The sequence below is a fragment of the Mesoplodon bidens genome, assembly GCF_964165515.1.
Source record: "Mesoplodon bidens genome assembly, chromosome: 2".
Taxonomy (NCBI): domain Eukaryota; kingdom Metazoa; phylum Chordata; class Mammalia; order Artiodactyla; family Ziphiidae; genus Mesoplodon; species Mesoplodon bidens.
The window spans coordinates 160,041,098-160,057,739 of record NC_138177.1 but is presented as its reverse complement, the minus strand read 5'-3'; the positions used below and the strand labels follow the sequence as shown (position 1 = coordinate 160,057,739).

The 16,642-nt window shown below is 47.8% G+C and overlaps 1 protein-coding gene across 1 annotated transcript in view; it reads right to left on the bottom strand.

Moving 5' to 3' along the window:
- CSMD2 (CUB and Sushi multiple domains 2) overlaps positions 1-16,642 on the bottom strand; it is a 675,416-nt gene that overhangs the window by 304,504 nt on the left and 354,270 nt on the right. Inside the window, 2 exon segments of the mRNA XM_081223918.1 lie at positions 445-548; positions 15,737-15,858. Of these exon segments, the coding sequence (XP_081080044.1) occupies positions 445-548; positions 15,737-15,858 (226 nt within the window).

Sequence of the window (16,642 nt, the reverse complement as noted above, 5' to 3'; positions counted from 1 at the left end):
GACAGTTATGAGCATGGAGGGAAATTAGCAAAACACTTCCACTGTCTCTGTCTGAAGTTAGACCACCACACATGTACGTGGCCTTGAGGAAAAGCTCCTGGGGGCAGAAGCAGGGTCTGCATAGACGCAGACCGTCCAGTGGAATGCTCCAGGCGCACGCAGCAAACCTCTACTTCCCCTGCTCCCTGAGAGGCTGTTCCTTCTGTATACTTGCCCCGTGACTTCCTAGCGAGACTCTGGCCCAGGGCTGTTTTCCTTGGTAGGAGCAGAGGGAGACGGAAGGATTGTTGCCGAGACAGTGCTGCAGGACACCTTTCCTTGTCATAGCGTGGTGGCGGGGGGTAGGGTCAGGGGGACCAAGCAGGACTCGACAAGCCCATCCCCCGCCCCCAGCCAAGGTGCCCGTGCTCCTGCCCTGCCCACCACGTGCTCTGCTTCACTCACATGTAGAGAACGGTCTTCTGGTCCCCGTCCTGACCACCGTCCCCGACCGTCAGGGTGTCGTAACCCCTCTCCAGGTCAAACTCCTCGAAGGCCAGCTTGATCACCTAGGGAGGGAGCAGGGGTTAGGGAGAGGGCAGGGGCTGCCGGGAGAGACTCCCACGGCCTTGAAGACAGCAAGGATCCTCACGTCGCCATGCCCAGAGCGCCCGCGACACCACCCCACACAACCCTCAATCTAAACTGAGCGTTTCCATGCCACCTTTTTGAGCGTGAACTTTTTCTCTCTGGGGCCATACAGTCTCTGGGGTCCCCTGACGTTTTCTAAAGATGATCATGGTACATCTGGCCAATTCTGGAGGCTGTCATGGCAACACCAGGCACATCTGGCCAGCTGTGAGAGGATGAGACTCTTCCTTCATGCTTTAATGCACAGAAATCCTCACGGAACTGGAGGCAGATTTTCAGGCCACATGTGGACTCTGAGCTATGTGGTCCTCAGGGACCTGCAGACATTTCCCTCGGCCTCTCCTCTGCCTGCTTTTCTCCATCCACTTTGTTTGTCTATTTGTCGAATAAATGAACGTTCCAAGAAAGGGCTTTCGACAAGATTCTTTTATCTCGTTTTAGTCCTGCCTGCTGCAAATATTTACTAAGCACTCACACCACATGCCAGCCTAGGAGGTAGGGTTTCAATGGTGAGCATCACACGGTCCCTGCCCTGGGTGAGCGGGGAGACAGAACAGTAAACTGATAACCAGAACCCCAGGTGACAGATGCTAGCCTATGGTGGGGGGAGGCGGGGAGGCTGCTTGTGATTGGCGTGGGGGGGCGGTGGTCTGAGAGTTCTGAAGGCTCTGGAAGACTGTCGGGGTCAGAAGGGGATGACGGGAGAGGCAGGGGTCTAGCGCACAAGGCCTGAGCTGTGGCAGAGATGGAACATTCCGGAGTGGTCAGTGTCTATCAATGCAGGTCCACAAACTGAGCATAGCCGTCAGCTGCCTCATTCTGGGGGACAACATGGTTGGGCCTTCTGTGCAAGGAGGTGGCTCCAGAAGGTCCAGAACTTGAGACATCTGCCTGGAGCGAGGTCCAAAGGGCCTCATAGCCTCCCCTGCCCCGAAGAGCTGGGCTTTATCCTGAGGGAGGAGAGGCAGGAGAGTTTTAAACAGTGGGTGACTGGGACAATCAGGTGTTGGAGAAGAACATGGGTCTGGCTGCTCGTGTGGAAACTGACATGGCAGGAGAGAGGCCAGAGCCGGTGGGGCTGATTCGAGGCTTCAGTGGCAGTTAGGTGAGCGATGCAGGAGGGCCACACAGTGGAGACACAAGAGAGAGATGGTCCTGCAGTCTTTAGGGCTTTGTGACTGGATGGATGTGGGGACTGAGGGAGAGAGGGAGTCTGGGAAGACCTGCAGCTTCCCGGCTTGGGCAATTGGGTGGTGGGTGACAGTGCCGTTCGTGAAGACAGAACACACAGAGTCCCCTCCCCTAACATCTTGTCTGGGCCACTTTTTGCCTGTTTCAGGCTGGTTTCAGTCCAATAAAGATCTTCAGTCTCCCAGTAGGGAGGCTGCAAGTGCTTCTTTGTTTTCTATTCTGTCACTCAAGGAGTAGAGAATTCCCATGGATAGTTTTTCCTAGTGGTGCAGGCTTCCTCTGTCCAAACCAAACAGCCCAGCAGAGCCTCACCCCAGCGTGCCTTCAGGTGCCTCAGAAGGAAACGGCTGCTGCACTTGTGCCTGAGGCCGGTACCGCCTGTGCAGTGCCCTCTGCCTGGGCACGGGACTCACGGCGAGAAGCCGTGAGCGTGGACAGACAGGACAGGGAGGACGGGTGCCATTGGCTGGAAGGAGGCTGGAGGAGGCTTCCTGGAGGAAATGAAGCCCAGGCTGAGTTTGGGAGATGGACTGGGGTCCGATAAATGGAGAAGGAAAGGAAAGTGATCCAGGCAGAGGGAGAAGCAGGTGCTGGGGCGAGTAGATCTGGAGTTGTATGACTGAGAGGGAAGCAGAGGGTGGTGACGCCAGAGAAGTGGGAGGAGCCAGGTTAGGAAGGGCTGTCTGTCATGCTAAGGATTTAGGCTTTGTCCTAAAGACAAGGGGGAATCACGGAAGAGTTGTAAGAAAATGTACGGCATGAGACTTTTGTTTTAGGAGCAATAGCATTGAGGGCTGGTGGAAAACAGACCGATGTCGGGGCTGTACAACAGTGTGGGTGAGGGAAGATGTGGGCCCTTAGCAGGCAGCAGTTGGGGCCTGTTAGAAAACGGGATGGAGGAACTGGGGGTACTGACCTTGGAGAAGAGAGACTCAGGGGCAGAGGCAGGAGCAGCGGTAACCCTGGCTGGCTCCAAGGGCAAACGTGGAGATGACGAGGCACTGAGACCCAACTCTGTGACTGTCAGAACTGTCCCACAATGAAAGGGACTGCATTCAGAGGTAGTGAGCAGCCCGTCACCAGTGGTATGAAAGTAGAGTGAGGAAAGCATTCCTGCTTGGGGCTCTCAGATAGTTTCGACAAAACTACTAGACCCTACTGATAAAAATCCTTGTTGGCTACATAGACACATATTACAGTGAGCAACCTACAGTGAGTGGGGAAGCCTTAGCCCCCTCTTGTTTTCCCACCGAGCAGGCAAACTCGCCTCCATGTTCCCTGATGACCCATCATCACCATCTGCTTAGGCTGGAATCGCCTTCCCATCTCTTACCCTCTCCAGTCCTGCCCTACATAATGATGTCGCCATTTCCTAGCCCAGTACGCAAGGAGGGGCCCTCGGCACCTGCTCCCCTCTGCCCTCCCACCGCAGGACCTGTGTGGTCTCCCCTCACATCGGCCCATTCACGACCCCGGTTTGCACAGTCCCCTCCCTCGCCCGCAGTTTCCCTAGCAACGTCTCCGCATCCTTGAGCTCTTGTCCAAGTGCTCCCTGATTGCCCTTCCTCTCCTCTCCGTGTCAGGACTTACCTGCTGTACTGCGACTGATCTGTTTATCTGGTCCTCCACTACACCATGAACTTCCTGGAGGACAGGGGCCAGGTCTCATGGCCTCTGAACCACCAGCGCCTGTCGCCTGTCGGTGTGCCAGGCACATGCCACGGGCTCAGACAATGCTGAATGGGAGAACGCTTTCCAAACGTTTCCTGGACTTATCTCCAGGCTCTTGGACCCCTCACAGGAGCTATCATCAAGAACAAAGGTCGGCAGACTATTCCTGTAAAGGGCCAGGTAGTAAATATTTGCCCCTGTGCATCCCATAAGATGTCTGTTGCAATGACCCACCTTTGCTGTTGTAGCATGAATGCAGCCACAGCTTCATACATCCATGTAGCCATAATCCATGTACATTGATATGTGTACGAATGGCCATGGCTGTGTTCCAATAAAACTTAGTTTACGAAAACAAACAATGAACTGGATTTGGCCCAAAGGTGTAGTTTGCCGACCTCTGGTCTAGAAGATTCTTTGAGACACTTAATCACAGGTTTTGATCTTCCCTTTGATCTTCTCTTGAGAGATTTTGTCACTACAAGAGCTGACACCTAAAATGTACTCGACTCTGTTCTGAGCACTTTACATATATCAACTCATGTAAGACTCACAACAGCCACTATGAATACCTCCATTTTACAAATGGGAAAGCCCAGGCACAGAGACATTAGGCGACTCGCCTAAGATTACACAGCTAAGTGGTAGAACTGGGACTCATCAGGCAGCCAGAGGCCAGGCCCTTACCACTGTGCTCGACTGCCTCATAGCATCCCAGGGAGGTCTCCGGTCCACAAGGTAGGGACCACGACTTATCCTCTCAGTCTTCCCTAAGCTCATTTTCTGTATCCCAGCAGCTCAGTTAACACTTGCTCATAAAATACTCCAAGGCCAGTTGTGCCTTCTGCAGACCCAGGGGCCTGGCCTCTGCAGGGAGTCAGGGTCCTGCCTGTACATTCTCACCACCGTCACCCCTTCCAGCTAGCCCCCACTCACGAAGCCACCGCCAAAAGACAGAGCATGGGATTACTATGTCTACAATGGGAAAACATTGCTTTGAAGGCCAGAACCCAGAGCCATAAAATGATTCACATCACTGATTAGAGAACCATTGATGTGAGCTGCATTTTAGAGTGTCTGACCCTAACATGGGAGCTAATTAATTACACCAAGCAGACAGCACAACATACACAATGTTGAAGCTATGGGATGGGCCCCCAGTGCACAGTGTACTGGTGCTTTCATGTTTTTTTCGCTCTTCTCTTTGGCCTTTCTTTAAAGACAGGATCCTATAATGATTCATTAACTAACATGCAGATAAATCAAGCTGGCAAAGTGTCTTTCTAAGGCAGGAGGGTGGCAGCACATGAAGTAGACATGATTAAAGAGGCACGTGTATATACAGCTCAGACACCCAGTTGCACCCATTAGGTAAATGAATAAACAAACCCTGAACTAGGACATGACTACTGAGCACCTGCCTTGTGCCGAGCACCGAGCTAGCTGCTTCCCATAAGTTATCTCACTTGTCCTACAATCTACAGCAGAATCTAAATGCCAAGTGCACAGTGCAGATGGTGAGTATTGGAGGATGGCAAAGGAGGGAGAGGTGAAAGGCGGCCGCATGGAGGAGGTGGGTGTGCAGGGACCCGCAGGATGGAGAAGGGTGTGGGCTCCGTCCTGGAGATGCTCTGAGCAGTGAACAGGGGAACAAGGAGCAAGGAGGGCAGCCGAGGGGTCAGCGGGGAGGGGTGAGCAGCATGGCTGAGTCTGCATTTTGCCTGGCAGGCCAGAGCAAGCAGTCTGGATTTGAGGGTGAAGATGGGGGGGAAGCTATAACTCAGCAGGGAGGGAGGGCTGGAGGCAGAGAGACCTGCCAGGAGGTCGGTCCAGGGCCCAGGAGCGGGACGAGGACTTAGGGGAGCCTGAGTCTGTGTTCATTGCAGAGAGCGGGTGGGGGAGGGAATCCTGGAGACTGTACCCCTCAGCACACAGCCGCCTTTCTGGAGAATTGTGGGCAATGGGAGTGGGACCATGGAGGGTGCCCACCCTGGGCCCAGAGGACATTCCTTGTTTCCTGAGCACCATCCAGGACCAGCCGAAGGACAGGGATCCCAGTCCTGCCAGCCTGTGCCCGAGGTCTCAGTGAGGCTCCAGAGGCCCTGACAGCTCTCAGGCATATTTTGGGAAGCTGGAGTCCCAAGAGATCTAGCCTGAGATTGTTTTGTCCAGTGACCGCATGTCTATAACTGCCTCCTAGCTGGGCTCTGGCCTCTGCTGCCCATCCTTCACTCTGTGCCCCACGACCCCTTAGAGCTGGGGTTGGATAACTATGGTCCTTGGGCCAAATCAGGCCTGTGGCCCATTTTTGTTTGGCCCCTTGAGTTAAGAAGTGTTCTTACTTTTTTAAAGGGTTAAAAAATACATAAACCACTACAAAGAAGAATGTGCAACAAAAACCTTACATGGTCCTCAAAGCATAAATTATTTATGATCTGGCTCTTTACAGAAGGTTTGCTGACCTGTGGCCTAGAGCAATGGTTTTCAAATTGAGTTCCCAGGCACCCCGGGGTTCTACAAAGGTACTAAGGGGGCACAAACAAAGGTGGGAAAAGAGCCAGAGTGGGCAGGGCCTTGCTCCAACCAAAGCAGTTCCTTTTGATCTAGTTCATGATTGGGACTCTGTGACAGACATAGTGGTTCACTCAATGTTCCTCCCACCACTTACCCATACTTAATAGAACGCTGGCTTTGTTTGGAGTGTGGCAATATACCTGGTTAACCTCAGAGCTAAGGATAGTGAAGTGACAGGATTCTGGGCAATGAGACATGAGCTGAGGAGTCCTCAGGGCATTTTCCCACCTTTCTCCTTGCTTTCCTGGAATACAAATGTGAGGATAGAGGTGAAGCAGCCTTCTTGTGATCATGAGGACAAGAGCCACATGCAAAGCATGGCAGAGGGAAAAATAGGAGGTGTTCAAGACACTGAGAAAACTACTAAACCAGCCCTGGAGTCTTCACTTCTGGACCTTTGGGTTATGGAGAAAATAATCAGTGTTTTGTTTAAGCTTCTGTGGAGGAGTTTTCTGCAACTCACAGCCAATCAGAACCTAATGACTATGGGTTCTGAAGAAAGGCTTTCATCACCACAGAAAAGTTTATCAACTCTTGAGCCTCAGGAGAGAGTTCCGCTTCTTGGCATGGAAACCCTAGGCTTTCCATGGCCTGCCCCTGCCCCTTCCCAGTGAGTCAGAGCTCCCTCCACAGCCCTCGGCTCCAGGCCTGCTTCCCTATTCCTCCTCAGAGCACTTCTTTGAGCTCCTGAGGGCTGACTTTGGCTTCCCCCAACCCCCCGCCTCGGGATACTAATGCTGCGAACAGCCTGACTATTAGCTCCATGAAAGGAAGGGAACACCCTTTCCCTGGGCACAGCCTGCAATGGTGACTCCTGCCTGGGTCTTGCTGAGGGCCCAGGGCAGGGCTGGAGAACTGGCTCTTGGGGTGGGGCTGAGGGGAGTGTGGTGGAAGGGCTGCTCTGAACCCTCAGGAGTTCAAGCAGAGAGGCCTCCAGCACCTTTAAGGAAGGTTTTGGAGGAGGTTGGGAAAGAAAGCCCAGGGGCAGAGATTGAGAACTTTCAGAGGTTCTGGAACTTTGGTCACTACCTCAGGTTTAATTTTGCCGGCTCTGAGAGTAGTAAGCCCTTCATCCATTCATTCACTCATTGGTTGATGGATTCATTCATTCAATTATTCACTCAACAGTTAATACGTCCTTTTGCCAGGTGCTGGGCTTTGGAGAGGCAACAGAGGAAGACAAAACATGGCCATTGCCCTGAGACCTCACAGTCTAGAAGGGGAGACACACGGGTATATGCGAAACACAGCGCAGTGTGATGAGTGCTGAAATCAGAGGAACACGGGGATGGGGCAAATGCGAGGGGCACAAAATCCCGGCTAGAGGAGGGAGCAGGCCTTGTCTTCACGAATAGAGGGGGGTGTGTGGGAACAGGCCACGGCCAGCTCTAGGGGAAGAGGAATGCCAAAATACACCGGGAACTGAAAACAACTGTAAAAAGGAAAGGGATCAGGGTCAGGACTTGGAAGAGGCCATGGAAGAGTCCCTCTAGAGCCGCCCAGGTGTGAGGAATGAGCTGTGGGGGAATTTAGGGAAAACCTCTCTCATCACCAGCCAGCATCTTGCATGGGGCGCAGCACAGAGAGTGCAAGCGTGAATGTTTGCTCAGTGAATAAGTGAGTGAACAAAAGGGCCAACACATGGCTGCCTGACATTTGCACGAGAGAGTCATTGCTGGCTGGAGAGTTATTTCTCTGTTCTTCAGATCTACAAAGGGAAGAGTGACACTGGTAATCCCCAAGGAGTGAGTAATCAAAACGCTGTTACCTTTGGCTTTGAAGTTCATAAAATCTGCTTTCCTCTCCCTCCCCCTTCCAGGCCCCCTCCTTCTCCTTTGCATCCTCATCCCTCTCCCACCCATATCTCTCTTTCTCTCCTGCCTGCCTTTTACTTCTTTTCTAGCACAGGTGGATTAACTGTCCTGATCAAATCCAGCGAGGATCATATGCAAATTGACTCCTATGTCTTGAGTTCATACGGAGAAGCTGTAAAGAAAAAGCAGATGTGCGCCGGTAGGGGGCACCGACTCAGGTCTGGGTTTCAGTCCTGACCACGGAAATTTCATCAGCTACATCTTCCCTGAGGCTGAGCTGAAAGGTCCTAATAGGAGGAGGCTCTGGGGCCCAGCATGGGCGGGGCCATACCTGAGGAGCTACCTGACCCAGAGATAGGTCTCTTCCGTCAGTTGTTAAGTAGTCAAACATCTGCTGAGCTCCTCCTCTGTGCCGGGCACTGTGCTAACTGCAGGAGAGATAAACAAAATACCACTCCTGCTCTGGGGGCTCGCATGAGCTATGGAGGAAAGAGATTCCCAACACAGTGCAATGTAACTTGCATGCAAACGGAAGGGGCTGATGAAGTGCTGGAGGAACAGAGGCAGGACTAAGACCTGGTGGAGTTAGGAAGGCTTGTCTGAAGAGCAGGGATCTGAACTGTGTCTCAAAGATGGGTAGGGATTTGCCTGGAGGAGAAGGGAAGGCACACTGGGATAGGATGTGCTGGACAGAGCTCTTAAAGGGCCAGCTGTGTCTGAACCAGGAGTTCAGTGTGGCTGAAGCCAGGGCTGCCTGAGGGGGCGGTGGGCAGGAGGGCCTTGTGTGCTTTGCTGGGAGAGAAGGGGGTTGTTATTTATCACATACGCCAGGTTGGTCAGAACCACCAGGATGCTCTTTAAAAATGTAGGTTCCGGGCTTCCCTGGTGGCGCAGTGGTTGAGAGTCTGCCTGCCCATGCAGGGGACACAGGTTCGTGCCCCGGTCCGGGAAGATCCCACATGCCGCGGAGCGGCTGGGCCCGTGAGCCATGGCCGCTGAGCCTGCGAGTCTGGAGCCTGTGCTCCGCAACGGGTGGGGCCACAACAGGGAGAGGCCCGCGTGCTGCAAAGAAAAAAAAAATGTAGGTTCCAGGTTCCCATCTCAGACCCACTGAATCAGACCTTTGAGGAAAGAGCTTTGGGATTTGTGTCTTTAAACATTCTCCAGGTATTTCTGATGATTGACCAAATTTGGGAAATGTGATTGTGGGCAGAATGACTACAAAAACTAAGATAGCCCATCTGGCCAAGACGGGGCTCGCATTTCTCCAGACCATCCCAATCAAAGGGAGAATGCAGAGCTGCGTACCTAGTAGGCCAGCATCACTTGCTCTGAGCCGCCTTCTCTCTTTTCCCTGAATCTGCCCAGCTTCCGGGAGGATGCTTCCGGGAGGATGGACCAAGGTGGTTTTAATTGTTTTATTCTTTGTTTATCGAGGAGAGACATACCCTTCACCTGCCTCTGCAATGAGACCGTCAGTTCTTGTTCCCACGGTGCAGGGCAGCACAGCCCACGGTGCTCAATCAAGGCTGGCATCTTGACGTAGGTTCTCGGCCATTCCCATGTCAGACCATTTTTGGGTCTTGTTTGGACCTTCCAATTGCCCTTGGAGGCCCTAGTCACTGAAACATTCCCAGCTCCCTCTCAAGCTCAACCAGGAGAGGTCCTACAAGGGGGATGAAATGGCAGGAAGGGTCCTCATGCCCACACACATACGGGTACTAGGGATGTGTAATCATTCCATGATTATAAGGAGACCTGCTCTACACTCCTGCGGGCAAACCTCTCAGCTCCTTCTCATGACAGCATTTTTCTTCACCTGCTCATTGTGAAAGGAGGCCCTGCATTCTCAGTCTAATATGCCTCTCACTCACTCCAGATCCTTCACTCACCATCCTCTTTCTCCTACATCTTCGTTCTCTTTCTCTGTGCTTCTTTTGCCCACAGCCTACAAAAGGGCTCAAAATCCCAATATCCTAAACAAACACCCTAAGTAGCCCAAAGCTTTCTGTCCACCTGACCTCCCTCATGTGCCCTTTCTCCTTCCCTCACTTCACAATGAAGTCAAAAAGGCTGTCTACATGTCTGGCCTCTTGAGCATCCCCCCCTCCCCATCCATTCACTCCCATCCCACTGCTGTTTCTGCCCCCCAAAGCTCCACTGAAAGGTCTTCTTCCAAGACCAAAGCCAATAGTCTCTTTCCAGTCCTTTTCCAACAAGACGATTCTCAGCGTTGCCATTATTAGACATATCCTGGTTGGAAACTCTTCCTGCTTTTGCAGCTTGATTTCCCTCCTACCATGTTGACTGCTCCTTCTCTGTTTCTTTCACTGGATCTCCTTCATCTGTAAGGATTGTGTTCCCAGGTCCATTCTAAGTCTTTTCATTCTCTTTGCTCTCTCCAAGAAGGGTTATCCATTCCTTATACTTCTGTTCCCAACTGCGTATTGATGAAATGACCCCCAAATCTCTCTCTTGAACCCAGATTTATCCAGTTTCCAACCAGTGTATCCAAATGTCATTGGATGAAATGCAGGCACTTCAAATGCACATGCTTCCCTCTTGACTGCTGCCAAGCTTGTTCCTCTTCTTGTATTTCCTTTTAAAGTCACAGATTGGTCCACGTCAGAAAACACTGAGTCATCATCTATTTGTTCATTGAATAAATGTTTACTGAGTGCCTACTATATACCAGGCATTATGGTGGTCACTTCGGACACAATGTTGAATGAGACCTCTCCTTCTTCCTCCATGTCATGCCCAATCAGCCATCAAGTCCCATCCCATTCCCTAAATTCCTCTTAAATCTGTCTCCCCCTTCATGTTTCCAAAGCCTTGGTTGATGACCCCAGATTTCTTACTTGGGTAACTGCTTCAGCTTCCTAACTGGTCTCACTCTCCCCAGTATCCCTCTCTAATAGCTCTACTGATGCCAGAGTAATCTTTCAAAAATTCAGACCTTCCTCCTATTGCTCTGGTTCAGAAGAGAGAATGGCCCTCATCCTTCCCAAGGCTGATCCCAGTGCTACCAGTCCCAGCCCCTCCCATCTATTCTGACACCTTGTTCCATCCAGTAGCACAGCATAGCTACTGAAGTTCATGGGCAATAGACCCAGGAAGACGGTTTAAATCTCAGTGCTGCCACTTATTTCCTGGGTATGTGCTATGAGTAAGTTTCTTAACCTTCCACCTGTCCACGATTCAGTTTTTTCATCCTTCAAATGGGTCTTTTTAAAACCTAATTAATTGTGCTATGAAGAGAATGAAAGAAAGTCATTTACACAGAAGGCCTAGCTCAGTTCTTGGCACATGACAGGCATACAATGAGAGATAGCTATTATTGTTATTACCAACAGCCTAACACTTCTACCCTTAAAAATCCGTTTCAGGATAAAACTCAAGCCTTTCTACCAAGCATGTGTGTTCACCATGATCTAAATCTTGCTGACCTTTCCAGCCGCATCTTGATATAGGCATGTTGAATTATTTTCAGTTCTAAGAGACTGTTCCAAACCTTGGTGCCTCTGCACATGTATCCACTCTGAAATATTCATTTCTAAGCCTACTTGTCCTTCAAGACCCTGTTCAAATGTCATCTCCTCTGTGAAAAGTTCCCTGACCTTCCAGGTAGTGGCTCCTTCCTAGATTTTCCCATCGCACTCTAGACTCATCTCCATTAGCACTTATCCAAACTCTAGCTTTACATTTACTTACATGACTTCTCTCCTATGTGCATGCTTCTGTGAAGGACAGAGATCATATCATGGTCAATGAACGAATAAATGCTCATCTCATAAAAAATACTGTGAACTTGGAGAGGCTGTGATTTTTGCTGAAGGAGATGTTCCCAAAGTGACCAGACAAGCAGTCCTTGGGCACACTTGAATCTCTCCTGTGGGCCAGTGAACAGGGGTAGGAAAACACTATGCATTTTCCCTGCTATTTGCAGGAAGGCAGCTCCGAGTCTTCAGTCTAAGATCTTGAGTTTCTACTCTTACACCCTCCTTTCGGCACTGTATGCTCCCTGGCTGTCTTCCTGGGTGGTGTCAGTAAGGAACTCCCTTCAGCCTTTCTGGGCTCCCCTAGCACTACCTGAAACCCAGTAAGAACCCATGAAGCTTCTAAGAACACCCTTCTGAACAACTTGACTCTGAGGGAGTGTCCTTCAGAGGGGCTGGCTTCAGGAACCCAGGTTGGAGTGACCTCCTGCAGGGCATGTGGGGTAGTGACCAATATGGGGCCATTGACTTCCACACATGAGCCAAGGCTAGGCCTTCTGAGGGCAAATCAAATTGTTTCTCAGAAAATTCTCACACCTTACCTACACTTCCTCCTGTACCCCACCTTTAGATTCAAAAGCAAACAGAGATAAGCATTTTTAACAATGCCCAAGAAAGAGTCCTCCAGTCAGCAACTTAATAACTTCATGGTAGTAGGTCCTTCTTCTGGTTTAGTTGCCATTTCCACCCTCATGTGGCTGAAACATCCTTCTCCATTGACTAGGTTCATCATCAAGTGGTTTGATAAAATATGAATCTTTCTTTGTAAAATGCCTTGCAGAGCTAATCTGTTTCCAGTGTTCCAAGTATTATGGTCCTAGGCACTCCTGAGCAAACAATTTTAAAATGTTGAATAAAATTTAAAAAGAAAAAAAAAGCTTTTTACCAGTTAGTAAGTGTTATGAACTTGATTATATCCCCCTAAAATTCATATGTTGAAATCCAAACCCTCAATGTGATGGTATTTGGAGATGGGGCCTTTAGGAAGGTGATTAGGGTTAAATGAAGTAATAAGGGTGGGGCTTTAATCCAATGGGTTTGGTGTCCTCAAAAGAGGGGAGGAGATACCAGAAAGTTTCTCTCTGAATGTGCACAGAGGAAAGGCCATGTGAGGACACAGTGAGAAGGAGGCTGTCTATGAGCTGGGAAGAGTCCTCACCAGAAACCAAATTTGCTGGCATCTTGATCATAGACTTCTAGCCTCTATAACTGTGAGAAAATAACTGTCCCTTGTTAAAGCCACCCAGTCTATTATATTTTGTTATGGAAGCCTGAGAAGACTAGTATAGTAAGAATTCTCAGAGTCTAAAACCCAGGCAATGTAGAGATACAAAATGTGATTCCGATCATGAAGTTGGCTTTGGCCTTGAGTGCATTTTTAAAAACTGGTGAAGTAGAGCTTTGGTTTTCAGGGCCTTGTGGAGAAGAGGGAGAAGGAGACAAAGGCCAGGGTCCACCAAAGTTAGGGTCTCTCGATGACACCCCTGAACAAAGCTGAGCTAGTTAAGGCTGCACCCTTAGTGTGAGGATGAACTAGAAATAAGCCTACCATCCTTCTCATACAGCACTGCTACCCTCTGGGTAGATCTCGAGGCTGATTGTTTATCTCAGACCTTGACACTGAGTGAACAGCAAACAGAAAACTTCCCCTGAGACTCCATCATGCTAAATCTGTCTTCACATGGGTTTTAAGCCTTCAGATTACTTGGGTGGTTTGAAACCTTCACACTGAGAATTTAGTCTGAAGAGGTTTCTGGCTGGTAATGCCCCCAGGCACTGAGCAGAAGCAAACACACCAGCTTCTACCCAGGTCTCAAGGAATTCCCACAGACAAAGTTTATGATTCTAACCACATAGTCAAAAATTACAAAACAAAGAAAGAAACATGGTTCTGGGGGCAAGAGGTGAGAAACAACAGACAACAGAGTGAAACTTGCGAAGATTTCATATACTGAGATTCACAGACACAGAATATAAAATAAATGTGTTTAACATATTTAAATAACTTAAATATATGTAAGGAGCAAGAGATTATAAAATTACCTCAAAAAGCACCTGAAAAAAGCTAAATAGGACTTTATAAACTAAAAATAATGATATTTGAAATTAAAATAAATCTCCAGTGAATGACTTCAATGGAGGTTAGACATAACTGAACAGATAATTATTGAACAGAATGAGAGAAAATGATAGAAGTTAAGAATCAAAGAAGATAGAGTGAGAAACATTAACATGCCTTGTCAGACTTTCAGAAGCAGAAAAGAGAGAGAATACAGGAGAGACAACAGTCGAAATGACAATGGCTAAAAATTTTCCCAAACTGATGAAAGATGCAATCCATAGATTCAAGAAGCTTAATGTTATCAAATAGGATGAATACGAAAATATCCACAACTAGATATATGACAGTGAAACTGCAGAACACCAGAAACAAAGGTAGGATAGAAAGAGGAAAAACTCCAAATCATTTTATGGGTTAACAATATTTTGACACAGAGATCTGGCAGGGGTGTGTGTGTGTATGCATGTGTATGTATGTATGTGTGTGTGTGTGTGTGCATGTGTGTGTGTATATAATATATTCTATTTTGTTATATATATAATACATAACAAAATAGAAGCAAAATCACTATGCAAAATATTAGTAAATCAAATATAGGCATGTTTAAAAATGATAATACTAGATGACCAGGTTGGGTTTATCTCAGGAATGCAAGGTTGGTTTAACATCAGAAAAATCAACCAGTGGAATTCACCACACAGGAGAATAAAGGAGAAAATCATACGATTATATCAATAGATATAGAAAGATGCTTAATAAAAGTCAACATCCATTCACAATAAAAGCTCTTAGCAAACTAGGATTAGAAAGGAACTATAAATTTAAGAAAAAGACTTCAGCAAACATCATACTTAATGGTGAGGAAGTAAAACATTGTGTTTAACACTGAACAATGGTAAAAGTGCCTACCATCATCACAATGGTGTGACATTACACTGGAGATTCTAGGCAGAACACTGGGGCAAGAAAAAGGTTGAAGAAAAGGTATAAGATTGAAAAGGAAGAAATAAAACCATAATTCTTTGCAGATGATAACTGTCTTATGTAGAAAACTCCAAAGAATTCACAGATAAATTATTATGGAATAGTTGCTATATACAAAAATCAAAGTATAAAAATTAATTGCATTTCTAACCACCATGCAAGAAAAAGGTAGAAAATAAAATCTTTAAAATATGATTTATAAAAGCAACAACAAATATATCTAGGAATAAATATATTAAGAATTGTACAAGATTTACAATGGAAAAATTACACAAGTGTACTGAAAGCCATTAAAGAAGCCCTAAGTAAATAAAGATATAGCATATTAATGGACTGGAAGACTTGGTCTCATAAAGATATCAGTTCTCCAATTTATCTGTAGTTTTGGTATAATTAAAATAAAGATTGCAACAGGTCATTTTGTGGATCTTGGCAAGATACTTATAAAATTTATTAGAGAACAAAGGGCACTTCACAGGAAACAAAGTACTAACTGGGAAATAAAGATGTGAAAAGATGTATATAGCAGTGCAAAATGATACAAGATAACACAGATAAATCTTAAGGACATAATTTTGAGTGAACTTGATTAACACTATATACATCATGATTACATTTATATGAAGTTCAAATGTTGGCAAACTAAATATTTTTATGGATACACACTTATGTGCTAACTATAAAGAAAAGCAGAGGAATAATAAAGCACACAGTCGAGGTAATGGTGACCTGAGGGATAGGGAATGGAATGAGGTTAGTGAGGGACACACATCACTAAGATATCTGGTTTGTTTTTTTTTTTCTTGAGTGGGGAGATGGCTACACAGGTGTTTGTTGTATTGATGTTCTTTATATCTTACATTTTACAAGTATGCTTTTTATCTACTTGGTATTTAGTAAAAACAATTTTTAATAGTTGTCTGCAGAGAATCTACCACAACCAAGTTCTGGGTTTGAAATCCCTGGTAGAACAACTGTCCCAAATCCAGTCCTGCCCATAGGACACTCCCCATCCTCCCCAAGAGCCTTACCTTGGCGGGGTTGAGTGCTGTGATGATCCACACACAGTGTGCGTTGTTGTCATATTGAATGGGGAAATTAGGGGAGGTGATGATGCCCGAGGGGCCTCGAAGGTGGGCATCACACATACGGGCTGCAGAGAGGAGATGGAAGACAAGCATTTTAGTTTAGGTTAGGATGAGTTCCCATCCCACCTCCCACTCCCAGCCCAGAAGAGACTGAAGTTTGTACATCCCACCCCAGATATAATTTCCTACTTCCTGTTTCCTTCCCCCATGGTTCTTAGTGGGCTCAAAGGAAGTCACAGTTCCACAAGCACTGGGAGAGGAGTAGGCTCCATACGCCTTGACCCGCTGCTCTCTAGGCAATGATGAACTTCCACCGTCAGGCTAAGCAAGCCCCCTACCCTGACTCCACTGTTACCGAGCAGCACATCTCTACCAAGAGGGTGTGGGCTACTACACACCTTGACCTCAAGCTAGGTGGACCCCATGCACCTATGGGCCTGCTAAACTGCTCTCCTCCTGCTCTGCTGACTTTTCTGCATTCCCCCATTTGCTCTCAGGCCTCCTGAAGTAGAATCTCAGGGTGTCCTTGTCAAGGCCACCCCACTAGGTATCAGAATGTCTGAGCCCAAGGACTCTGCTGGGGCCTCTGGCTCAGCCCAGTGCCAGGCACCTAGAGTGATTTTCAGTGACTTCCCCACACTTAGCAAGTGCCTGAAATAGGCTTTTGACTGGAAGCATAAAGATTCAAGGTGAATTAGAAGTGCTCTCCTCAAGTAGATATAAAGTGTTATCAATCACAACTTAATCTAATTAAGCTCTTTAAAATAGCTTCTAAACTAATTAGATTAAGTAGTGATTGATACCAGTTAAGGTACTACATTGTATCTAGGTGTTTGCCTTCTTTAAAAA